Genomic DNA, 24,960 nt, shown 5'->3' on the forward strand with positions numbered 1-24,960 from the left:
ATGTTGCTTTTGTATTGTTTAACCATATTAATGCATATGATATTTATAGTATTAATATGGTTTACTTTTTTTTTTTACGACCTTGATTTTTTTGGTGCCCTACCGGCCATTTGGTGCCCTACGCAGTGTGCGTTATGTGCGTTTGCGGAGCTACGGCACTGTTCACAGGGTAAAACAGGTTTTTGTATCACCAATTGTCCAGTGCGATTACAGCATACAATATTATTGTCACTGCTACATTTCTGTGATGCGTACCAGAAATTATTTCCACTACTAATTAATTACCATTGAGCTCAAAGGTTATATTAATAAACGGTTAACGAATGTGTATTTATGAGGACGATTTGTGAGACTGGTAAACTTATGATACGTACGATGGTCTTTCTTCTACACGGTGCATTTCAAGGTCCTGTACCCATCCGTCGGTAAACTGTACCTGGGCTTGTTGCAGTGACCTGAAGTTACTAAACTTCATGAGTGTGTGCACTCACTCCAAGAACCGTATGATTATAAATATGCATATAAATATGCTACGATGAGATAGCTGACTTCATCTAACTAGCAAATGTTGTCCAGGCCACGTTGGTGATGCAGTTTTTTTTAATGTATATGATATTTTTGTCATGCGATTTTAAAGCCGGTCCTGCAACCGCATCCAAGAATAACATGCGGCTTATCTCAGAACCGTCGGTGAAAATTATTCTAGGAGCTAAGTTTAATTGAGCTGCATTTTGTAGAGGTGCAATTTCACAATTTGTGTGTATTTTCTAAGTTCACTATTTTGTCATGTGTTGAGAAAAACACAGTTTTAAAAATTACATGGTCTAATATTTACATTTAGCATAACTGCAACATTATTTTTTCGTTTTTTTTTAAAGACTCGAAAGGACTTGAAATTCAAAATTTCAGACTTGTGACTTTACTCGGACTTTTACACCAGTGACTTGAGACTCGACTCTGACTTGCCTGACATTACTTGAGACTTGACTTGTGACTTGAGGATAAAGACTTGAGACTTACAAAACAATGACTTGGTCCCACCTCTGCTTACTATAGACTCCATCCATCCATCCATTCGCTTCCGCTTATCCTTTTCAGGGTCGCTGGAGCCTATCCCAGCTGTCATAGGGCGAAAGGCGGGGTACACCCTGGACAGGTCGCCAGTCTGTCGCAGGGCTAGCACATAGGGACAGACAACCATTCACACCTAGTGGCAATTTGGATTATCCAATTAACCTATCCCCACAAGCTGCATGTCTTTGGACGGTGGGAGGAAGTCGGAGTACCCGGAGAGAACCCACGCAAACACGGGGAGAACATGCAAACTCCACACAGAAAGATCCCGGCCTGATGGTGGAATTGAACTCAGGACCTTCTTGCTGTGAGGCAACAGCGCTAACCACCGTGCCGCCCCTACTATAGACTCAATGAGGAGAATTTTAGGTCCCAGTCCGCTCTTGGCTTTGTTTTACTGTGGAAGACAGTACTGGAAAAAACTTGCAATTTTTTAAAGTCTATATCCCTCTGGAGATTGTAATCACTGGCACTAAATCTTTAATTCCCTGTATACAAACAAAAACTTATTTTTTGTTTTACAATTATTAATTATTGTTTTAATTAATAAATTATAAATCATAAGGTTTTTTTTTCTAAGAGTGCAAAGATTGAAAAGGAATAAAAAAGCATAAAAAAGGAGTGAACTACTGTAACTACTATTCAACAAAATCAACAATTTAGACTTCAATTCCATGAAATTTTATTAAAGCAATTTAGCAGCAGATTCCTCCTTGAATCGCTACCTTATCATGGTGGAGGGGTTTGTGTGTCCCAGGGATCCCAGGGGCTATGTTGTCTGGGGGCTTTTGCCCCCTGGTAGGGTCTCCCATGACAAACTGGTCCTGGGTGAGGGACCAGACAAAGAGCGATTCAGAAGACCCCCATGAAGAGAATATCGAGGGAACAGTTTACCCTGCCCGGGATAGGGTTACCGGGGCCCCGCCCTGGAGCCAGACCCGGGGAGGGTGCCCGAGGGCGAGCGTCTGGTGGCCGGGCCTTAGTCCATGGGGCCCGGCCGGGCACAGCCCGAAGAGGAGACATGGGCCCATCCTCCCGCAGGCCCACCACCCGCAGGAGGCGCCATAGGGGTCGGGTGCATTGTGAGCCGGGTGGCGGCCAGGAGCAGAGGCCCTGGCGGACCGACCCCCGGCTACCAAGACTGGCAATAGGGACATGGAATGTCACCTCTCTGGTGGGGAAGGAGCCTGAGTTGGTGCGTGAGGTTGAGAGGTACCGGCTAGATATAGTTGGGCTCACCTCTACGCATTGTCTGGGCTCTGGAACCAGTCTCCTGGAGAGGGGCTGGACTCTGTCTCAGTCTGGAGTTGCCCCTGGTGAGAGGCGGCGGGCTGGGGTGGGTATTCTTATATCCCCTCGGCTTGCTGCCGGTACGTTGGGGTTTTTCCCGGTGGACGAGAGGGTTTGCTCCCTGCGCCTTAGGGTCGGGGAACGGGTCCTGACTGTCATCTGCGCTTATGCGCCGGGTGGCAGTTCGGAGTACCCAGCCTTCTTAGAGTCCCTGGGGGGGGGGTGCTGGAAGGTGCTCCACCTGGAGACTCTGTTGTCCTGCTAGGAGACTTCAATGCTCACGTGGGTAACGACAGCGAGACCTGGAGGGGCGTGATTGGGAGGAACGGCCTCCCTGATCTGAACCCGAGCGGTGCTTTGTTATTGGACTTCTGTGCTAATCACAGTTTGGCCATAACGAACACCCTGTTCGAACATAAGAGTGTTCATAAGTGCACGTGGCACCAGGATGCTCTAGGCCGTAGGTCGATGATCGATTTTGTAATCGTATCACCAGACCTGCGACCATATGTTCTGGACACTCGGGTAAAGAGAGGGGCTGAGCTGTCAACTGATCACCACCTGGTGGTGAGTTGGATCAGGTGGCGGGGGAGGACGCTGGACAGACCTGGTGCACCTAAACGCGTAGTGAGGGTGTGCTGGGAACGTCTAGCAGAGGCCCCAGTCCGCGAGATCTTCAACGCACACCTCCGGCAGAGCTTCAACAGCATTCCGAGGGAGACTGGGGACATCGAGTCCGAATGGACCATGTTCAGCGCCTCCATTGCCGAAGCTGCTGCATTGAGCTGCGGCCGCAAGGTGGTTGGTGCCTGCCGTGGTGGTAATCCCCGAACCAAATGGTGGACACCAGAGGTGAAGGGAGCCACCAGGCTGAAGAAGGAGGCCTATCGGGCTTGGTTAGCCTGTGGGACTCCGGAGGCAGCCGACAGGTATCGACAGGCCAAGCGGAATGCGGCTCGGGCAGTGGCTGAAGCAAAAACTCGGGTGTGGGAGGAGTTCGGAGAGGCCATGGAAAAAGACTTTCGGACTGCCTCGAAGAGATTCTGGCAAACCGTCAGGCGTCTCAGGAGGGGAAAGCGGTGCTCTACCTGCGCTGTGTATAGTGCTGGCGGAGCGCTGTTGACGTCGACTGAGAAAATTGTCGGGCGGTGGAAGGAATACTTCGAGGACCTCCTTAATCCCACTGACACGTCTTCCGAGGAGGAAGCAGAGTCTGGGGACGAGGGGTATGACCCGCCAATTTCCGGGGGCGAGGTCACTGAGGCAGTTAAACAACTCCTTGGTGGCAGAGCCCCTGGTGTTGATGAGGTCCGCCCCGAGTTCCTGAAGGCGCTGGACGTTGTAGGGCTGTCTTGGTTGACACGTCTCTGCAATGTTGCGTGGAGATCAGGGGCAGTGCCTGTGGACTGGCAGACCGGGGTGGTGGTCCCCATCTTTAAGAAGGGGGACCGGAGGGTGTGTTCCAACTACAGGGGGATCACACTCCTCAGCCTCCCTGGGAAAGTCTATGCCAGGGTGCTGGAGAGGAGAGTTCGTCCGCTAGTCGAACCTCGGATACAGGAGGAACAATTTCGTCCTGGTCGCGGAACACTGGACCAGCTCTTTATCCTCTCCAGGATACTTGAGGGTGCATGGGAGTTTGCCCAACCAGTCTACATGTGTTTTGTGGACCTGGAGAAGGCATTCGACCGTGTCCCTCGGGGTGTCCTGTGGGAGGTGTTGCGGGAGTATGGGGTGTCTGGCCCATTGCTACGGGCCATTCAATCCCTATACAACCGTTGCAAGAGCTTGGTTCGCATTGCCGGCAATAAGTCGGACTTGTTCCCGGTGGGTGATGGGCTCCGCCAGGGCTGCCCTTTGTCTCCGGTTCTGTTCATAATTTTTATGGACAGGATTTCTAGGCGCAGCCAAGTGGCGGAGGGCTTTCGCTTTGGTGGCCTCAGAATCTCATCTCTGATTTTTGCGGATGATGTGGTTCTGTTGGCTTCATCGGGTGAGGGCCTCCAGCTCGCACTGGAGCGGTTCGCAGCCGAGTGTGACGCAGCGGGAATGAGGATCAGCACCTCCAAATCTGAGGCCATGGTTCTCAGCCGGAAAAGGGTGGAGTGCCCACTCCGGGTCGGGGATGAGTTCCTGCCCCAAGTGGAGGAGTTCAAGTATCTCGGGGTCTTGTTCGCGAGTGATGGGAGAAGGGAGCCGGAGATTGACAGACGGATTGGGGCTGCGGCTGCAGTAATGCGGACGCTGCACCGGTCAGTCGTGGTGAAGAGGGAGCTGAGTGTAAAAGCGAAGCTCTCAATTTACCGGTCGATCTACGTCCCTACCCTCACCTATGGCCACGAGCTGTGGGTAGTGACCGAAAGAACGAGATCGCGGATACAAGCGGCGGAAATGAGCTTCCTCCGAAGGGTGGCTGGCCTCTCCCTTAGAGATAGGGTGAGAAGTTCGGCCATCCGGGAGGGGCTCAGAGTAGAGCAGCTGCTGCTCCACATCGAAAGGAGCCAGCTGAGGTGGTTCGGGCATCTGGCAAGGATGCCCCCTGGGCGCCTCCTGGGCGAGGTGTTCCAGGCATGTCCCACCGGGAGGAGGCCCCGGGGCAGACCCAGGACACGCTGGAGAGATTATATCTCTCGGCTGGCCTGGGAACGCCTTGGTATTCCCCCGGACAAGCTGGAGGAGGTGGCTGGGGAGAGGGAGGTCTGGACCTCTTTGCTTAGGCTGCTACCCCCGCGACCCGACCTCGGATAAGCGGATGAAGATGGATGGATGGATGGAATTTAGCAGCAGCAAAGCACAGAATCAAGTAATAATATTAATCACGAGGAAATTTCTCGTGTAGCACAGAGTGGTGTTGCGTTAGGAATAAGGAAGAATTGGCTGGATTTGTACAAAATGAAACTGCTGGCAATAGACACAAGAATACTGATGGTTACACCCTTGTGCAATAAAGAGGATGTATGTTCTATCACAAGACACAATAACACAGCTGATTGATTTCTTTCACTAGCTCATCCACACACTCAGTAGCGGTTTTTGATACGGACGACACGGGCGGTTGCCCGGGGCGGCGTCGTGGTGGGGGGCGGCATCACAGGCATCGGCAAAAAATAAAAATAAAAAAAAATGCTCGTACTCATGCTGCCCCGACGTCATGCCAGCGCATATCGGGAATGGCATAGGCACCGATCGGTTTTCTATCGCCCATTTGGTGGGAGTAAGGGCCCCCTCCGTTTGCGAGGTGCGCCTGCTGCTTGCGGCACAGGGAGGAGAGGGCGGGGCGGCGGGGGATTCTCTGGCTGGCTGCAGCAGTATCTAATAACCAACTCGCCAAATAAAACAAAATAAAAACAAACCAACAAACACTAAAACACCAGACATTATGATACAGACTTGTGATTTGCACCCAAGTTTTTTCGATGTATTTTTAAAGGGGCTACATGCTAAAAAGCCAGGCCAGGAAAGTCTCCTTCGTGTTCTGTATTTTCTTCTCAGTTACTTTGACACAAAGGCATCTGTTGTGATGCGTACAGCTCTGATGAAGTCTCACAAATGTCAGATATGTTTTTAATCATAGATATAAAAATACTGATATGTACTGATAAATAAGTACAATATTTCTGATTGTCTGAGTCAAAATTAAATTGAATTGAATCAAATCGAAACGAAACCCTGTGAATCAGAATTGAATCAGTTATAGAAATAACTAAAAAGTGTCAAAATTGTAGAGAAAACATACCACAAAGCAAATTATTATAAATTCAACATCTACTTGGTTTCTTTTCAATTCAATTCAATTTTATGTGTCCAGTACCGCATTTATAGGTCCTAAGGGCTTCACAATCACATTTGTTTTTAAATGAAGTCACTATATTTACATATGTGACATCATATAAAAAATATATATGTCAAAACTATATATAAAAAATTACATATATTTACACACAAAAACAACTGCTATACTTTGTTTAGTTCTTTCCAGTTTGTTTGTAAAATGTCCTTGCACTGGATAAACAAAACATTTCATCCTTGTTCTGGGCAATATTTGCTGTGTGTGTTGTAATTCACCTCTGTGCAAAATTAGTGTGTGGTAATTTACCAGCATTTGAAAGACTGTTGTACCTTGACTTGCTTTATACAAATAAACTGGACAAAACTGGATAAATATTCATTAATCATTATGTATCCTATCCACCACAGAAAATTGCTAGTAGCGAACATTTTAACTTGGTTTCAGAATACAGTTAAAACTGGACATTTGAGACAGTCATCATATGAGTTTATTCTATGCTTTAAAATCATTCAGTTTATAACAATAAGGATTTGTAGTTTACATGCAGAATATTAAACTTAAAGCACTGAGAATTATGATGGGAACGTAAAACAGTGCTAGTGTCTAGGGGTGCAACGATACAGAAAATTCACGGTTCGGTTCGGTACTTTGGTGTCACGGTTCGATATTTTTTTGATACAAAAAAAATGTTCATGCCTTTTTAATTTGTCATTTATTAAATTTTCACGGCACATTCTGCACCACATCTCTGTGCGTTCATCATTTTTTTGAAGCCAGCTCACCTCCTGCAACTACTTTTCCGAGAATACGCTTCTTTTGTGGTTCGGACTCCTTCTGACATTTCTTTGGAGGTGGAGGAACATCACAGTAATTGCTTAAAGGAGCTTGCTTCTTCAACATCTTTAAGAGTTCTAAACAAATGTCTGTCCTCCTCCTGAAAATCTTATGTACGCAAACACGCGTTGCAACTTCTTATCTTGTGCGCGTTTTTTATTTTGACAGCGAATGCGCACCTGCGGACCACTTGTGTGCAGCCCTGGTTATTTAGCTTGTCATATTGCAGCCACAGAAATTCTTTTGTCCATGAAACCATAAAGCTGCACTTTCTTTTTGCCTTATAGTCTGATTTGTCATAACTTTTCCGTTTTGTGGTAAGCTTTTCTTTGGCTGTCACTTCTTCACCCTGACCTGTCTTATTTGGCTCAGCAGAACTGAAATATATATCCTGCTGCTTTTACACACGCACTCACATAACGCTCAGCGATTCTCTGCGCGATCAACCTCTCACATGTTTAAGCTGCGGGGGATTTCACTTGTCATGTTTGCATAGTAAGCTAACGATTGATAAGACGATGTCAGAGGAATTGGTGCGCAAATTATCATCACTCACCAATCAGTGCTGTCGCTCTCTATACACAGTTCGCGCAATTGCAAAGTGAAAGCAAAAAACAAGCGCAAATTCAAACGCGATTTCAATATGTCACATATTGACAGTGGCTCACCGATGCCAATGACATAATTACCCAGCTACATTTCTGAAAGAATGCAAAAGCATTGACATATATTTTTCCTTCCTACGATAGGCCGACGGGCAGGGCAGAGATAGCTTTTGGTAGCCCGACTGGAAAAATCGCTAGCCCCGGGACCAGGGGCGGAGCGTGGGGGTGGCTTACTGGGCTTAAGCCCGGGTTGTTTTGTCAGAAGCCCGGGGTCTTTTGGAGTGTAATTTTTTCATAGTGAGATGCCTGGCTGACAACTGTATAAAACAAAAAGTACACACAATAGTCGAAGCACATAGTGCACACTGTGGGAATTTACGACTGTGCGTGAATCCCCCCTGATATTGGTATGATCCGAGCTCAGGCACTAAGCGACTGAGCAAGAGGGCGGGGCAGCTGCTGCTTGTGAGTGCGCTGTTGGAGAAACGGAGCCAGCCATACTAAGGAGAGCTTAAGTTTGACCAGGTACCAAAGCAAATCATTCGTACCGTACAAATAATGTAAATATGACGGTGCATCACGAAAGACTGATATCAAACTGATCACTTGACCAATATTACGTTACTTGCTCTTCAAGTGAATCAACAAATGGCGAAATGAAAAGCCGAACAAATGCTATTTTTTTGAGAGTCTTAGCTTACGTGTGTTTATTTCATATTTTCAGTTCTTACCCTCCCCGACTAAATCGGTTTCAGTTATGTACTGAAATATAAGACTGGACATTAGAGGGTTCTTTCAAAAAAAAAAAATACTCAGGTAAATGTTATTTTATATATTATGCTTTGTATGTTGTTCAGTATTTTTCTATGCAAAACAAGAGGGATTTCAGTACACAGCAGGATATTCACATTTGTAACCAGATATTTACATACACTTTAGGGAGAAAACATAAAACATTTTTACTGTACAACATCAATTTAGAGTAAACTTTTGTTTTAGATAAATATTGAAATATATTTTGAATTAGTTAAATGTCAGAATAAAGAGAGAGAGATCTGTCTATTTATTATCACTTTCATCAAATTTAGGAGTACATATACACTAAGTTTATTGTTAATTAATAAGAAAACTCCAGACGATTCCATTCTGAGCTGAAGAAGCTAGCCCCTGAAGAAGCCCCGGGACGTCGGGCTAGCGATTTTGCGAGCCCTGTATCTGATTGAGGAATCACTCATCTGTGGAAAAGAGAGTTTATTACAGAGAAATGGCTCTTTCCAAAATAAAAGCTATACTATACGCTTCTTCTGGGCTATATTCTCAGCAGCATATTAAACATATCAGGTCCCCATAAGGAGAATAATGTGCTAACGGCTGTCTAAATGACTCGGGTAAAGTTTGTAGCATGCGTGCTTGTTGTTTTTGTCTGCTTCCACTTGTCTTTGCACTAGGATGATGTCGGCGTAAATGTGCAGTCATATTCGTTGTGTTCCCACTAGTGCTTTCAGCGTAAATCTCGTTGAAATGACGTTAACGCCACAACACGGCAAATCTCCGTTAACGAGCTACCGCGGATCACCCCGTGTATGGGGCTAGACGGCCAACACGTTAACGAGCTAACTGCGCTAACACACTAGCTCCCACCCATGTAATTGAGCATTGCGTGGCACATCCAACATACTGTTTTACTTTAGTCCATGACGCGCTTACCTTCAGGGTCATACGTCACATGAAAACCAAAATAATTCCAAACGCCAGATCTGAATGAGGGTGGGGGAGGTTCAATTTGCCATGTTGCAAGGAGAGCTTAACTTCTGTCTCGCTAGCTTGCCCTGCGCTCAGTGAATCTGCGTTCGACTACTCCGCCTAGGCTGCACTGTCGAGCGCAGATCCACTGAGCGCTCAACACAGACAGCATCGTCAGAAGGAAAGTTGATAAAATAAATTAAAAATGTTGTATTGTTCGATACATATGCGTACCGAACCGAAAGCACTGTATCGAACGGTTCAATATGGATACGAGTATCGTTGCACCCCTACTAGTGTCATTTTAACAGTGTAGTCAGACTCATAATAATTAATTTTAACAGTGTAAAATTGTTCAACAAACACTAAAACACCAGACATTATGATACAGACTTGTGATTTGCACCCAAGCTTTTTCAAAATTCTATACGCGAAAAGTGAGCGCGAGAGCCCTCGCTGCGCTTGCTTGCTGCTGAAGTCAGAGTAAACTTTATTGTCATCTCTGCTACATACAGTCCAGTATATAGAGAGACGAGACGACGAGGCTCCACTTACAGCAGTGCAAGTAAACAAACAATAAATATAAGAAGAGTAAGAAAATAAATATACACTTTAGAACTAGGGGTAAAGGGATCAATAACAATTTAAAATTTATAATTTACAGTTTACAGTTTGATGATTTAAAGTCTGACACACAACCCGTCGAAAGGGGAGGGGCCCTGCTGTTTCCAAATAGAGCACATTTCATTCATAATGTTATAAATCCAAGCCCATTATGGATTCTTGATTTGAAATACACCCTAGACAAAGTAAATCTGTGAACTAAGGTGTAGGTCTATTAGGTCATGTTGTGGTGATCCCCATGTTGGGGGATGTGTGTTCATACTGGAGTGCAAAATTTAAACCAATGGAAGATGGACAAGAAAAGTTCAAAGCCATCAGGTGCTCAGTTTAGAAAAAAGAGAAAATGAATGGAGAAACGAGCACAAGATGCAGGTAAGCAGATGTGTTGGATTGGATAATGGCAGGTTATGTAGCCTGAAACTATCAGAATCAGAATACCCCATATGGAAAAAAAAATAGTAAAAACTTGATAAACTATGATTTACTCATGAAAGTGGCCACTTTCTCATTACTTTCATATATTGTTTTAGTAAGTATCCAAAACATACAAGTTTCATTATATAATTTTTCAAGGGATCTTATATCTGTTTTCACTCTTGTATGCTTTTCATACAAGTTTCACACAAGACAGATACAAACTTTTTATATATATATCTCTTTTCCATATGGCACTTTATTAATCCCTAAGGAAATTATGTGGGCTACAACTGCTCCTAGAAGAAATGGTAACAATAGTAACAGTAATAGACTAAACTCAAAACAATACATTATGTTACAGATTTTAATATTAATTAGTCATTGTCAATTGTTGATTTTTCCTGTTCTCATTGTATGACGAATTATGATGGCTGTTTGGTAGCTGTTCGCATACTATGCATACTCTCTCTCTTCATATATGTGTGTGTGTATGTTTCATAAAACAACATTTTAATGTTAATGGCCAATCCTTAATATGTTTTATGTGTGTGTGTGTTGAGGGGGGGGGGGCGCCAGAGGGAGTGTTCGCCCAGGGCGCCAAACAGGCTAGGACCACCACTGCACACTTTGTAGAGGGCATATGATGTTTTTGTTTGTGGCTATAATTTCTGCTTGCCTTATCACAGTGGGGTATCGACCACTAATATGGCCCCAAAAAGTAAATTTACTGAAAATGAATCTGAATACTGCAAGTGGTTCAAACAACATGACTCATTCAGTCATTCACACCCATTCTATTAAACATCCACACATATTCATACTCTGATGGATGCATTGGAGACAACCAACAAACCTCCACTTAGTGGATGTCCTGCTCAACATCCTGAGTTACAGCCACCCTAAATACAGTGTTCTTAAAATGTAATATGGATAAATACTGTTTGTTTTTCCACAAAATTACCAAAAGAATTATGCTTACAGCCTAAAATTACAAAATTACATCCAGCATAATTTGTGTCCCCTTTTTGTTAAAAATATTCAGAATTTAGGTACTACTTAAAATTACTTATTCACTCTTTAACTGTAACTACAGTGTAATTATTTCTATTTCTAAAATATAAGGTGTTAAAAAGTGATACACAATTTACAATTACTTACGCAGCATTTAAAATTACTATTATTATTTCAAAAGTTTTATTCTTCGTTGTGCTTGTTACATTTCAAATGTATTAGAAATGCGAGAAATTTTTCAACCACCATAAACTTAACAAAAGACACTAAGAGCCAGTACCCCATTTGAATACATTTTAATCACTGCAGTGAAATGGTGAAACCCTTATGTTATATTGGTTTCAGTTTTACAGAAAATTGTAAAAACAGCAGAATAACAAAATTAGATTTTTTTTGTTTTGTTTTACTAGCCGATGCAGCTAAAGAGTGAGTACTGATTGACCATCTCCTCCAAGCCCAAGCAGGTATCCCGGTATTTGTCAGTCTGACACTCTTCTGCTGTAGGCCAATACTCAACCCAGGTTCTCTCACCAATTACGTACTCGAATCTGAAAAGAACAATTGAAAGAAAAATAGTGTTTGTGTGACCATTCAGCAAAATACAGAATAAAACAACTGTGATTAATATACACAGTTCAAGAAAATTACATTTATTCACTGAAGGTATGATTAATGAATAGAACTCTGAGATTAGTTTAAATATACACCACACACAAGCACAGCCAGACAAACAATATACTTACGTATCTTTTTTGTCATCTCTGTGAATATCTTTATCTGAGCCCATGAGAAGGTAGGTTTTTCCTTGTTCCAGACTTAAAGCTTCTCTGCAGTGTTGATAACTGAGAAATATGCGCTGTTTATTCAGTGGACCAACATCAAGACTCCCTGTAATTAAGATATGACAGTTGAGAGCAGTGATTTATGAATGACTGAATGTGTTGCTCAAGTTATAGTTAAACACAGTGCTGCTGTGTTCATATATATTCCTAGTTGTATCGTCATAACAGTGTCTTATTGTAATATAAGTGTTTTGGCAATATGCTTGTGCTGAGTATTAAATGTTAAATGAGAAAATGGGTATCAGCAAGACAAGCTAATCTGGCTTACTGATAGCAAATGGTGTCAACCACTAAATGTACCGCTTAGTACAAAAGCATGCAGCAGTTTTATAAAATGCTCGATTTGTCCTTCAAATTGCCTATTTTTTTGTGGCTATAATAGAAAATAACCATCACTGCTATCTTAATGCCACAAAAAACAACAACTAGTAATTTCTCTTAAAATAGACGTTTAAAGGACGTAGGTACTTGCCTTCTTTGATGGGGTCCAGCACTTTGACTTTGTGACTGTCTGTGGATAACTCTTCTACAATCTCTTCAACCAGTACTTTGTAAGCTGTGGGCAGCCAAAGTATAGTTTTTAGCTTTTTGCTTTACTATATCCTATTAAATAAAACTAAATGTAACCCATTTATGTTTGTTTACCAAAGTCTACTTTGCTGGTCTCTGTACTTTCACAAATCTTAGCTTGGCGGTCATCATTGGGGATTTTTTCCTTCTTCTGCATACTGCAGTTCTCTGTAAGTACACAATAGGGACAGGGTAAAAATGCAAAGCTGATGTATACATGTGTGTTGATAGGTGACTGCAGGTATATGAAGGTCAACTACACAACAAATATATCAGTAAGCATTTAATTCCTGCTCTGAGTGTTGTGACTACAGTCTCTAACATAAACCTTTGATTATTTACTGCAAAACAAATTTTAAATCACATTTGCCAAAATAGGCGTCTTTCAGATTTTATAATTGTAGATTTGTGCATACATCTAAAGTTACTAATAGCACCCTAGCTAGTTATGAAAAACAAATGTGCTTTCACAGGCCAGAATACTGCAGTGTGAAAGTATACCCAATGATTCAAAAGCTCGCAGAATCACCTTTAGCAGTAATAAGTAATTGTTTTCTCTAAAATCAGTGTCTCACTTTGTTTCAAGAATTTTAAGTTTGCCCATGTGTGAGTCTATCATATTCTTGCTACAGCATTTCAAATGGGTTGGGGTCTGGACATTAGTCCAGACTATCCTGTTTATTTTATACATCATCTTATTTCAGTTGTTGTGTGTTAAGAGTTTCAGTTTCCGTAGCCATCGCCCATCATCAACCGTCTAGATCTGTTCAAGTTTTTATTTTTGTTCCTCCTTAACACTTTTCCACAAATTTAACCCCCCGTGTTCTTTTCCATAATGTAAGACATGAGACGTGGATCCTTTTTTTTTATTTGTAATCATTTTTAGCATAATGTTTTTTTTTTTTTTTATCTAGCAGTAACCGTGGTTGTTTTTCCACATTGCTTTTTTACTGTCACATTAGGCTTGTTTATTTAAATACTATTGCTTATATACCTGTCTTGGAAGTCTGTTGTCTCTACTGAAGCCAAGCACTACTACAGCTTTGGGCAGGGTGTTTTTTTGTTTTGTTTGTTTTTTTAAATTCTCTTTAAATATTTTTATTGTGAAGCACGAATAACAATTACAAATCGCCCCATAGGCTGACGTTGCTTCCTTTTTACAGTTTTGTCACCAAGAAAGGGGGAAAGCAAACAAGCAAACAAAAAACCCCAAAACAAACCAGAACAACAAAAACAAAACACACAACCAAGAGAGTGGAAAGTAACAAAAAGGGTGGTCAAAACAAACGAACGAACGAACGAACGAACAGAAAAAACAAAACAAAAAGTAAAGAAGAAAAAAACCTTCCTCCCCACACCCTTCCCTTATCCCAGAGTGCTATCAGCTTATTTTAACCAATGGTGAAGTCCACAGACTAGCTCTCATTTGTTCATAGTTTCCAGGTACTCAATGAGTGGCCTCCAAATCTGATCAAAGTCCTCCAGTTTAGTTGGCAGTTTTCTAATAATTCACACCACAAACAATTGAACCAGCATGCACAGACTATGTTTAAACAGTTAATGTGGACTGAAAAAAAGATGTAATTCTGTTAATTTTATTTTCATTTAAATGTTTTCATCTCACCAACTGAAAGCTGAATCTTGGCGTAGTTTCCAGGCCTCCTCTCTGAGTCTGACCCACACCAGTATGTCCCAGCATCTGCTTCTTCCAGCTTTGTGATCACCACAAAGAAAGAGCTGAAAGAACCATTACCTTCAAGTTGGAACCGGCTTTGATTGGTTATGTCTTTGCAGCTGTTGAGCTGCTCTCCCTTGCAGAGGAACTTCCCTTTGTCCTGATGTTGTGGAGGATAAGGGCACTGCAAAGATAGAGGCTGTCCTACAGTACCTTTTATTTTAATTGACTTGACACAGCACCACTCTGTGGAGAGTGAAAGAGAAAAATATTCAAATTTATTAAAGAGCCTTTTAGAGGAAAGTGTTTCCTTTCAGCTGATTTAATTAAATATTATTATAACCTCTCACCTTTGACCTTCAGCTCAACAGCAGAGAAAACATCCAGGTCAGAGTTTCTTTGGACACCACAGAGGTATGACCCTGAATCATTTATGAGTCAAACTGCTAATGTTTACTGTGAATGTTCCTAACAGTTTGTCATCGTCAATTCTGAATCGTCCATTTTGTTTGTTGTCAGAGGTGATCAGTGCCTGTTGACGACATGTGGAGGGGCGATTTCCTCTGCAGATGTACTTCGGGTTGTTCTGGTACCGAGACTCGTATGGACAAACGATGGACTCAGAGAATCCCTCATAACTTTCAATTTTGGTCACAGTGTCACAGCAGCTGTCTGTTGAAAATGCAGACGGCATCAGAAAATGTGTTACAGCCACAGAACAGATATGATGATTATATTTAGGTTGCTGCAACAAGATTTTCTGTATGGGATGTTAAGAAAAAATCAACCAAACTGAACCATCTATCGCATCAGTATTATCAGGTCATATTTACAACAGAAAAAATAAATAATCTTTTGCCAGTTACGTTTTTATCTGTTGTCACCTTTTACCCTTTACAGTCACAAATGTCTCTTATATATGATTTTGACTTGAATTCAAATAACTACATTTTGAGAAGAATTATTTTATTCACCTTGCGTTAACTTCAGCTCGACTTCAGTGTAGATATCTTTTCCATTTCTGGTCACCCCACACCAGTATTTCCCAGCATCCGTGGAATGAAGATCAGAGATGGTTGTTGTGAAGATTCGTGCTGTTTTGTCATCATGGATCCTGTATTTATTTTTCCTTGATTCCGATGTTGTAACAAGAACATCACTGTCACCACAGTCGTTCTTACACAGATACTTCTCATAAGACTCGTAACCCTCATCATAGGAGCAGGAAACGTTAACCTCTCTCCCCACATATCCAGTCACATGGATCACCCCTACTGCACTGGTCACACATCTCAGAGCGACTGTAAAAAAAAGACAGTATAAAAAAATATTGTTTATTTTGTCACATCAACATTTATAATAGCATTGTTACTGCTGCATAAACAAAGGGCTGAGATCAACAGAAGGCATTGTGTTCTGCTCTGCACTACCGAAACATATTTACAGATTAATCTACATCTGCGTTTGGTCTTCATCTGTTTACTATCTACTCATTTAAACGACTTACTGCAGATGGTGAATAGCAGGTTTTGAAGGATCCTCATCTTTGCTTTGCTTTGTAGAAATAGAAACCTGACAAGAAATATTCTGAAAATGTCACACCCACAGTTTGATTTCCTGAATGTCATGGCAGTGCCAAAACCTTTAACTTCTGCATTTAGGTCACGTTCTTTTATACTCTTTACTCTTTTTTTATGTGAAAATTGTTAAGCCGGTAAGGAAGAAAAGGCTTTTCTCTGATTAACTGAGTGTGTGCATCATGTCTGAGGTTTAATCTGAAAATGTATTTTTAATTCAGTTGTTAAATTTAACGCAGGGTTTTGTTATCCTGTCACATAGATGCACTACAATCTAATATGAGAAAGCAGGACAATGATGGATCAATATTCACAAATTTTTCATTGCATTAAAATTGGCCCAGATTTGAATACTATACAGGATTTGCTTAAGAGGCTTTGAGCATTAGTTACCATGGCAATACAAAACCCATGTAACACCAAAGTTACCTGTATGAGCCATAATCCTGAATTGTGGTACAGGCCTTCTTTAAAAATAAACTTTATTAACAATTTTTTGTATCAGCATATTTCGCATTGCTATCAGATGTTATTGACACCTATGTATCTGCATAAACTGCAAATGTGAAACTCCTTTTTCTGCATTTCTCTTGATCACTGATCAGCTCCACGTGCTCTACAATGACAAGTTTGCTTATTTTGCACAAAATAATGTGACAATGTTTTGTTCTAGGAAGCAGGAGGAAGCTGCCCATGTTAAACTGTGACTATCACCAGTTAACATCCCTGCATGGGTTCACCACCACCTCCAGTGCCGCGTCAGCACCTGGGCGTGAGGATGCAACACCACCTGAGCCTACGTGTCCCAGCCGCGAGAGACCGTGCTAGCAGGTCCCGTGCCACTTGTGTCCTAGCTGGCCCCGAGAGTTGCTTTGTCCATGCTGCCATATAAACCTTAACACTTTCAAAATGTACCAAACTGAATACATAACACTAATCAATAAATAAAACTACAATATTGATCATGATAATAAAAATACCAACAATTGTGACATTCAAAAGACGCATCACTTTTCAGCTACCAAACTCTTCTTCTCAGTTTTATGAAAAGTCAAATCATCTGACGAGCCATCCCGTCCTCCTGACGCGGGGAAAAAACTTTGACCGGACAAGAACTAGAGTTCCCTGTTACACCACTTAACCCTGTATGAACATGGGGCATTTATTTTGATGGCTTGTGGCAGAACCTGGACAGACTGCCGGTGGCACGCTGCTTTGCCAGTTTTCTCTTTCCCTGCTCCCCAGTTTTCCACCTTGACTCTACAGAACGTAGCGTTGCGGCCTCAAAAACAGGTGTTAGAACAAAGTCAATAACTTAAGTCTGGTAAACATCTTTGCTAAAAAATTAAAGAAGTGAATGGAGGAACCATCGTTCTGACTGTGCAATTTTTGGCTGGTCACAAGTAGGGTGGCTCCTTCTCACTGTTGTTATTGTTGTTTCTCAGTTTTCTCTCTCACCATTTCTTGTTTGTCAGCCTTAGTTAAAGGTTCATTGCCTTAATGCTGGGCAGATTTACTGGAAGGGTCACCAATGGAACATTTACAGTTTCACTTCCTTTACCCCAAATTCCCTTAAAACTTTGAATTTTATTCATGTAATAACATTTTACTGTCTTTATTATTTTAATATAGCACAAAGTTCATCAAGGTTTGTACAAACATAGTTGGTAGAAACATCCTCTAAAGAACAACGTTTTACTTTTTTTACTTTGAGTACATTTTGGAGCCTGTACTTTTCACTTATACTCGAGTAAAGAAGTTGAATCAGTGCTTCAACCTTTACTGGAGTATTCTAAAGACTAGTACCTGTATTTCTACTTAAGTGCAGAATGTCTGTACTTATGCCACCTCTGGCCCTTCCTTCAAAGGCATTTTAACATTTGTTTCACTAGCAGGGACCAGACCCTCATTTTTAGTAGCAGATGGCTTGAGCAGAGTTGAGGCTGCAGTGGTGACTCAGGCCGGGCAGATCCCCATGTACTAATGATAAGTGAATGAATTAAAAAAGAATAAACAGCTTGTAGTGCTGGGAAGGGGTCATTTATAGACAGAGACTCGGATGGAGCATGTGTGGAGGTGTGGTCCTGTTCCTGATATTCAGATACATTTTCCCCAAAAAGTAGCTGACATATGCCACCAAGTGGTGAAAGAAGTTTGCACAGCCTTCGCATAAGCAGGGCTTTTAACGTTAATACCCTTGATTGATTTAACAAGGACAATTATTATATTACAGCCGCAGGATAAAGAATACAAATAGTACAGAGTTAACAACAAAGTTAAAGGCACAGGCGCACAGCATTACTCTATAAAAGTGCAAAAATTTAAACCAATAATATAAAAAAGACTAAAACTAATTATAAATCCAAGATTTGCATGACAGTACTGTGATTACACTAAAGTTCCACTGTTGAAATATTTTCATAGATATGCTTATTTATTTATATCGATGTAAGTACGTCATGGGTGACAACTGCTACACTGTTACATACATCGGATGGTTCCATCCAATGTATGGAATTAGAATAAACACTGTATTTCCTTTTATCTGTAAAATCATATCAATTAACTGCCTTTGTCAGAAATGTTTAATTGCAACAAATATAAACGTATCATAGAAATAACTTGACTTGTGACTGTTTATGTTTAAATGGGGCAAAAACAGACAAGAATGACTAAAATTTTATTTTAATTTGCAGATTAATTTACGTTACATTGATGTTAGTCATTTGCATTTGAGGTTTCCCACAGTTTCAGAAAAGATTAGCTGTGTAACTGTTAATGTTAAAGACAACTTAAACAGGATGATCTCCATACAGGTGAGAGCCAAAGACTGACCTCAAATGCACACAATGTTTATGTTTTAGCATTATGGAAATTTCCATTACAGTAGATTTCTTCAGTTGTGACATTCTCTAAGTCTGGTTCATCTTCACCTAAATCTTCACAGTCATTACCGGCACTCTGCAGTTCGGACGTCTCCTTATTTGAGTATATCACAACGTCTTGACTTTCATAAATCTATTCAAACAATGAACAACACATGATGATGTTATGGACGTTGTTTGGAATAACAGTGATAAAAATAAAGAAAGTAAAAATTAAAAACAGTAAAATGTAAGAGAAAAGTGCAAATTGTATTAATAAATAATATGTACAGTTAGTTGTGTTGCCCAGTTTGGTATAATAAGGCTTGTTATAGCTACAGCACACTATTAAGTCTTTGAACTTTAGTTTTCTTACTTTATTTTCTGCCACAGGCATCACTTCCTCTAAAGCGCCTTCGTTCTGTGTATTTCTGTTCATGACAGTTTCATCTTCTGAAAACACAAAGCGTAAAACATGGTTATGCTCTTTACAGATGCACATTTGAGTACATTTTTGAATGCCAGTGAATCCAAAATGTACCTTTTGCTTTCTGATGTTTGCACTTATAAACTATAACTGCAAAGACGCATATCAGTAGCAGCAGCAGGGGAGGAACAGTGTAACCCACATAGTGTCCTGCATCTGAAAAGCAGGAAACAAAACAGAAACATTACACTTTCAAGTACATAAATGCAGAACTGTGGGCTCATATTTTCTTTTCATCAATATTTTTACATTTTATCATAATTATTTTATTTCTGGTGTGCTCACCTACAGCTGTTTTTGACTCTCAGGATCATTTTGAATGACTTACATTCACTCCATTCCAAAAATTAAACATTACTTTTGGAGTAGGTACATATTAATCAACAGCAGTTCATACTGAAAGACATCTTTAACAGGTTTACCGGTAATTTGTGTTGAAGTTTTTCCAGGCATTTCGACTGTGGAAGGTACAGTGCTGGTGTGCTGGAGAAAGACTGTTGGAGAACAATACTCTTACTGCCATTAGCGACTTTATTTTAATACAAGAAGCAGAATCACAATATTGTATTAATATTAGAGGAAATTATGTGGTCACAATTGTCTCAAGACAGTAAGAACTTTAACTGCAACTATATTAAACAAAATAATACAAAGTTACAAAATATAACAAAATAGCTCTAATAAATGCAAAAAGATCGCTACACATGTACAATGACAAGGGCTAGTCTATTGTATTCTATTCTATTCTATTCTATTCTATTCTAAATAGCACTAATTAGAAATATCCTAGTATATTACACAAAATTAAATGTATATGTAGTTGTCATTGAGGTGCCCCTCAGTGTCAGTGTCCACTGAATGCCATGAGTCATGTGGAATATTCACCATCTATGGCTTATTCAAGAAACATATGGTGACACTGACAATGATTTAAATTTTTAATTTAAATTGAAGTCTTATCAAAATTACAGTGTATGTCTCGTAATCTGTTTTACATATAAAAAGTGGTTCTATTTTGATTTTTCTCATTTTAACATGTTTACTTGTTCATATGTAAATCTAATATTTGTCTTATGAGACAAATTTTTTAAAAGTTTCACTTTCATTGAAAAAATAGCTAATTATATACACAGATTAGAAATATTTATTTTTTCTTTTTCTTCTGCATTGTATGCACTCTAAAAATTTCTTTTAATATTCAGCATTAGCATTTAGCTCACAGCACAAAGTACACAATCAGAAATTGCACTAAAGTGGCTGTACAGAAGTCTTGTTTCAGCAGATAGGATTAGATAATTTACAAATAAAGATCAAAAACTTCAAATGGTATTTCAGTATTATGGCTAAATATGACTTTTGGGAGGTTGGAAGACCTATAAGTCAGCAACACTGCACAACCCTTTAGTTCTGCTTTCTTCAGTGCTTCGTGTGAAAAATTGGGTATGCAGTTTTCTGTACTGCTTCGCCACAAATAACTAAACCACCATCCACAGTCTATGTGGACTGAAAAAAGGACATAACTTACAACTATTTATTTTTATTTTCATCTAAATGTGTTCATTAGTGACTATTTGTGAACATCACAGAACATCACAGAGAAAGAGCAGGAAGAAACATTATCTTGTAGTGTGAATCTGCTTTGACTGGTCATGTCAGCTGTTGCAGTGCCTGTCTTTCTCATATATATGTATATATATATATATATATATATATATATACATATGCACATATGCAAATAGTAATATTTCATGAGAAAAAATAATATTTTGTTAGAATAATAATAATAATTAGTTCATCGTATGATTATTTCCTTTAACATCTATTAGCTCTGCGAGGCTGGAAGAGGCTGTGTCTATATTGAAGCCACCAAAAATGTAAGTATGCAGTGGTAAATGTGGTTTTCAACAGTCCTACTTTTACATCTGTGTACTCAGTCATCACACTGCAGATGACACGATGACATGAAACATTGATGCGATAGGCTGAGAAAAGGGTGTAACTTACAGCTCTAACCATTTTATTTTCATGTACACAAGACACATTCATCTCACCAATTGACAGCTGAATCTTGGTGTAGTTTCCAGGCCTCCTCTCTGAGTCTGACCCACACCAGTATGTCCCAGCATCTGCTTCTTCCAACTTTGTGATCACCACAGAGAAAGAGCTGGAAGAACCATTACCTTCAAGTTTAAACCTGCTTTGACTGGTTATGTCTTTGCAGCTGTTGAGCTGCTCTCCCTTACAGAGGAACTTCCTGTTATCCCGATGTTGTAGAGGATAAGGACACTGCAAAGTTAGTGGATGTCCTACAGTACCATTTATTTTAGTTGACTTGACACAGCACCACTCTGTCAAATGGAAAGAAAAACTATTTGTGTTTCAAAAAATATTAAACTTTCTTAAAGACATTTTTTAGAAGAAGCTGTTTTCTTTTGATTGGTGTAATGAGCTATTATAATGACCTCTCACCTTTGACTTCCAGCTCAACAGCAGAGAAAACATACAGGTCAGAGTTTCTTTGGACACCACAGAGGTATGACCCTGAATCATTTTTGGTTAAACTGCTAATGTTCACTGTAAATTTTCCTGACATTTTTTCATCATCAAGTCTGAATCGCCCATTTTGTTTGGTGTCAGAGGTGATCAGTGCCTGCTGCAGACATGTGGAGGGCCGATTTCCTCTGCAGATGTACTTTAGACTGTTCTGGTACTGAGACTCATACGGACAACTGACAAACTCAGAGTATCCCTCATAACTTTGAACTTTGGTCACAGTGTCACAGCAGCTGTCTGTTGAAAATGCAGACGGCATCAGTAAATGTGTTAAAGCCACAGAACAGATATGATCATTTATATTTAGCTTGCTGATTGAGATCTTAAGAAAAAAACGAATACAGCTGAACCAATTATAAAGTGTATGTTTGTGTGTGTGTGACTGTGTGTGTTGCTGTTTGGAGAAGACTTTATTTACCTTTTACTAATTTAAGCTTGACTTCAGTGTAGATATCTTTTCCAGTTCTGGTCACTCCACACCAGTATTTCCCAGCATCCTCAGAATGAAGATCAGAGATGGTTGTTGTGAAGATTCGTGCTGTTTTGTCATCATGGATCCTGTATTTGTTTATCACTGGTTTTGAAGTTGTAATAAGAACATCACTGTCGCCACAGTTGTTCTTACACAGATACTTCTCATAAGACTCGTAACCCTGGCCATAGGAGCAGGAGACATTAACCTCACTCTCCAGGTATCCAGTCACATGGATCACCCCGACTGCATTGATCAAACACCTCAGAGCAACTGCAAAGAAAGTATTACACATATTTCACTGTTTAATTTGTTATGTTAGCATTCACAGTAGCAATGTTAGTGCTGTATACACGATGGACAAGGTGTGGTATTCTGCCCGTTACTGCAAAAACAGATGTTTATATTTAATCTAAATCTACCTTTGGTCTGTTTATTTATTTACTCATCTAAACAACTTACCACAGATGGTGAACAGCAGGTTTTGAAAGCTCCACATCTCTGCTTTGCTCCGTAAAAATAGAAACCTAAACGGAAATGTACTAAAAAGTATGACCACATCAGTTTGAGTTCCTGCATGTCATGGCAGTGTTGAAGCCTTTAACTTCTGCATTTAGACAACATTTTTAAACTCTTACATTTAGATCATTTGTATTGCACATACAGTACATATGCAACCTTTTGCTTCTTTTTGTTTTATTGTCAAATGATTGACAAATATTAAAATAATTTCATAGTGCACAAACATACTAGTTCTCACAGCTCTTAAGTAAACAAGAGACGCACACACATACATACATTATGTATGGTTGAGGACACTCCAAAATTCGTGGATGTGCTGCAGTGCCATTTTTTCCATTTGGTTTGAGAGTGTTGTAGGGCAGCTGGCTGGAAATATGTTCTTATGTTAACTTCTCCTTGCCTTTAAAACTCAGGTGGAGTTTCTGGGCTGGCTTCTCTCTGCTGCTCCGCTCCTGGGTGGAGTTTCTCAAATGAAACAATCCTTCCTACACTTGCCTAGTCGTGGAGTATATCAAGCTGGAAGTTGCAACAGTTCTCTTCTAGATTGTTGTTAGTATGTGGTGACTATTAGGCCATCTCTGTTACCTGTTACTTGCAAGTACCTGCTTGTTCTAACCCAGTCTTGTCTTACTTCTCCTAGTTACCTGCTCCACACCATCACAGAACCCTTGAATATCTGGAAACCTGTTGCCTGTGGAAACCTTCAGTTCTACTTACCAGCTCTAACACCAGCTTTCTGTAATCTCTCATAGGAAGGACTTACATGTGCAATAACTACCTCCGAGGCTCCTCTCACTCCTAACAAAAGTAAGACTATTAATCACTGTCTTCGTCATGAACTCCAATTAATCCTTTGTCTCCTCTCTAACAGAGTTCCCATATGCCAGTTTGTAATGATGGTGAATTCTACCACAAACTGCCTTCAAACCACAAACAAGTCAAACAGAAACACTTTAAACCTGCCAGACATTATTTGAATCTGCTCTTTGGGTCTGCTTTTTGCCAAAACATGACAGTGCGACAGTTTGCTTCGACACTTAGACTTTAACTTCTGGGATGACAGCCAGCTCTGTCTACTGACATGTAAGATTATACTGTTGTTGTATTATAAACAACAGTCTAAGGAGCTTGGAAAGCCTGAAGAGAAAGAGAAGGAACACACACATGTAAAGGAAGCTCTCAAAACATGCGGTTATGCTAATTGGCTTTCATCAAGTCAGCAAAGATGCACAGGAAAGAAGATCCGACACCATCTAGGGAGGATAAGAAAGACAAACACAACAACATTGTCATCCCCTATGTGGCCTGTGTATCAGAAAAACTCACGAGAGTCTTCTCCAAGCACGACATCCCAGTTTACTTCAGACCCAGCAACACACTCAGACAGAAACTGGTTCAGCCCAAAGACAAAACTCCTAAACACAAACTTAATAATGTGGTGTATGCTGTATAATATAGCGAGGAAGGCCCAGACCTCTACATTGAAGAGACCAAACAGCCACTTCATAAACATATGGCACAACATAGAAGAGCCACCTCCACGGGACAAGACTTGGCGGTCCATCTGCATCTAAAGGACAAAGGTCACTCTTTTGAGGATGCCAGTGTTCACATTTTGGACAGAGAAGACAGATGGTTTGAAAGAGGAGTAAAAGAAGCAATTTATGTCCACTGTGAGCGACCATCTTTGAACAGAGGCGGTGGTTTACGACACCAACTGTCTGCCATCCAGTTTTGAGATCCCTTCCCAGACACCTTAACGCCCACTCACAGTAGAGGTATTTTATGTCATGCAAATGTTAAAGCCAAATGCAAAGACAGACTGTCAGAACAGCAGGGATGGAGCATTCTTGGGTGGCCCTTCTCATAAAAGAATTTTAAAATTTATAAAATTGTTGATATATGCCATCTAGTGGTGAAAGAAGTATTGCTAGGCTTTGCTGTCAAAACATTACATGAACTTCTGTGTTTAACCACCCTGTGTCTGAGGAACCAGCATTGACTCAGCGC

At 40.7% G+C, this 24,960-nt stretch overlaps 3 protein-coding genes across 3 annotated transcripts; all 3 read right to left on the reverse strand.

Annotated features, from left to right (window-relative positions):
* Positions 1-11,668: 11,668 nt before the first annotated feature.
* Positions 11,669-14,859, reverse strand: LOC120716896 (complement C3-like). Its single transcript, XM_040004594.1, has 5 exons — positions 14,833-14,859; positions 12,876-12,968; positions 12,703-12,786; positions 12,132-12,276; positions 11,669-11,936 (listed from the first exon to the last, which is right to left on the reverse strand). The coding sequence occupies exons 2-5, from the start codon at positions 12,955-12,957 to the stop codon at positions 11,795-11,797; spliced, it is 453 nt and encodes a 150-aa protein (XP_039860528.1). The 5' UTR covers positions 12,958-12,968; positions 14,833-14,859; the 3' UTR covers positions 11,669-11,794.
* Positions 13,833-16,630, reverse strand: LOC120716895 (CMRF35-like molecule 5). Its single transcript, XM_040004593.1, has 4 exons — positions 15,983-16,630; positions 15,450-15,776; positions 14,826-15,147; positions 13,833-14,721 (listed from the first exon to the last, which is right to left on the reverse strand). The coding sequence occupies exons 1-3, from the start codon at positions 16,101-16,103 to the stop codon at positions 14,903-14,905; spliced, it is 693 nt and encodes a 230-aa protein (XP_039860527.1). The 5' UTR covers positions 16,104-16,630; the 3' UTR covers positions 13,833-14,721; positions 14,826-14,902.
* A 2,091-nt stretch (positions 16,631-18,721) lies between these two features.
* LOC120716893 (polymeric immunoglobulin receptor-like) lies at positions 18,722-23,943 on the reverse strand. Its single transcript, XM_040004590.1, has 8 exons — positions 22,891-23,943; positions 22,375-22,701; positions 21,873-22,193; positions 21,455-21,751; positions 19,826-19,897; positions 19,458-19,559; positions 19,293-19,369; positions 18,722-19,070 (listed from the first exon to the last, which is right to left on the reverse strand). The coding sequence occupies exons 1-8, from the start codon at positions 22,925-22,927 to the stop codon at positions 18,906-18,908; spliced, it is 1,398 nt and encodes a 465-aa protein (XP_039860524.1). The 5' UTR covers positions 22,928-23,943; the 3' UTR covers positions 18,722-18,905.
* Positions 23,944-24,960: the final 1,017 nt, after the last annotated feature.

Source organism: Simochromis diagramma, unplaced genomic scaffold (genome assembly GCF_900408965.1).
Source record: "Simochromis diagramma unplaced genomic scaffold, fSimDia1.1 OVJJ01000487.1, whole genome shotgun sequence".
In the NCBI taxonomy this organism is placed as follows: Eukaryota; Metazoa; Chordata; class Actinopteri; order Cichliformes; family Cichlidae; genus Simochromis; species Simochromis diagramma.

What these genes read in the sequence shown, in the direction of transcription:
- LOC120716896 (XM_040004594.1), bottom strand. Translation starts at nt 12,957, where the DNA reads ATGCAGAAGAAGGAAAAAATCCCCAATGATGACCGCCAAGCTAAGATT. An exon ending in GACCAGCAAAGTAGACTTTG is followed by an intron (nt 12,787 to 12,875) that starts GTAAACAAACAT and finishes GGCTGCCCACAG; the next exon opens with CTTACAAAGTACTGGTTGAA. An exon ending in AGAGATGACAAAAAAGATAC is followed by an intron (nt 11,937 to 12,131) that starts GTAAGTATATTG and finishes TGTTCTTTTCAG; the next exon opens with ATTCGAGTACGTAATTGGTG.
- LOC120716895 (XM_040004593.1), bottom strand. Translation starts at nt 16,103, where the DNA reads ATGACATTCAGGAAATCAAACTGTGGGTGTGACATTTTCAGAATATTT. An exon ending in CCTGCTATTCACCATCTGCA is followed by an intron (nt 15,777 to 15,982) that starts GTAAGTCGTTTA and finishes TTTTTTTTACAG; the next exon opens with TCGCTCTGAGATGTGTGACC. An exon ending in CGAGCTGAAGTTAACGCAAG is followed by an intron (nt 15,148 to 15,449) that starts GTGAATAAAATA and finishes CATTTTCAACAG; the next exon opens with ACAGCTGCTGTGACACTGTG.
- LOC120716893 (XM_040004590.1), bottom strand. Translation starts at nt 22,927, where the DNA reads ATGTGGAGCTTTCAAAACCTGCTGTTCACCATCTGTG. An exon ending in CCTGCTGTTCACCATCTGTG is followed by an intron (nt 22,702 to 22,890) that starts GTAAGTTGTTTA and finishes CTTTCTTTGCAG; the next exon opens with TTGCTCTGAGGTGTTTGATC. An exon ending in AACTTCAACACAAATTACCG is followed by an intron (nt 19,560 to 19,825) that starts GTAAACCTGTTA and finishes CCTGCTTTTCAG; the next exon opens with ATGCAGGACACTATGTGGGT.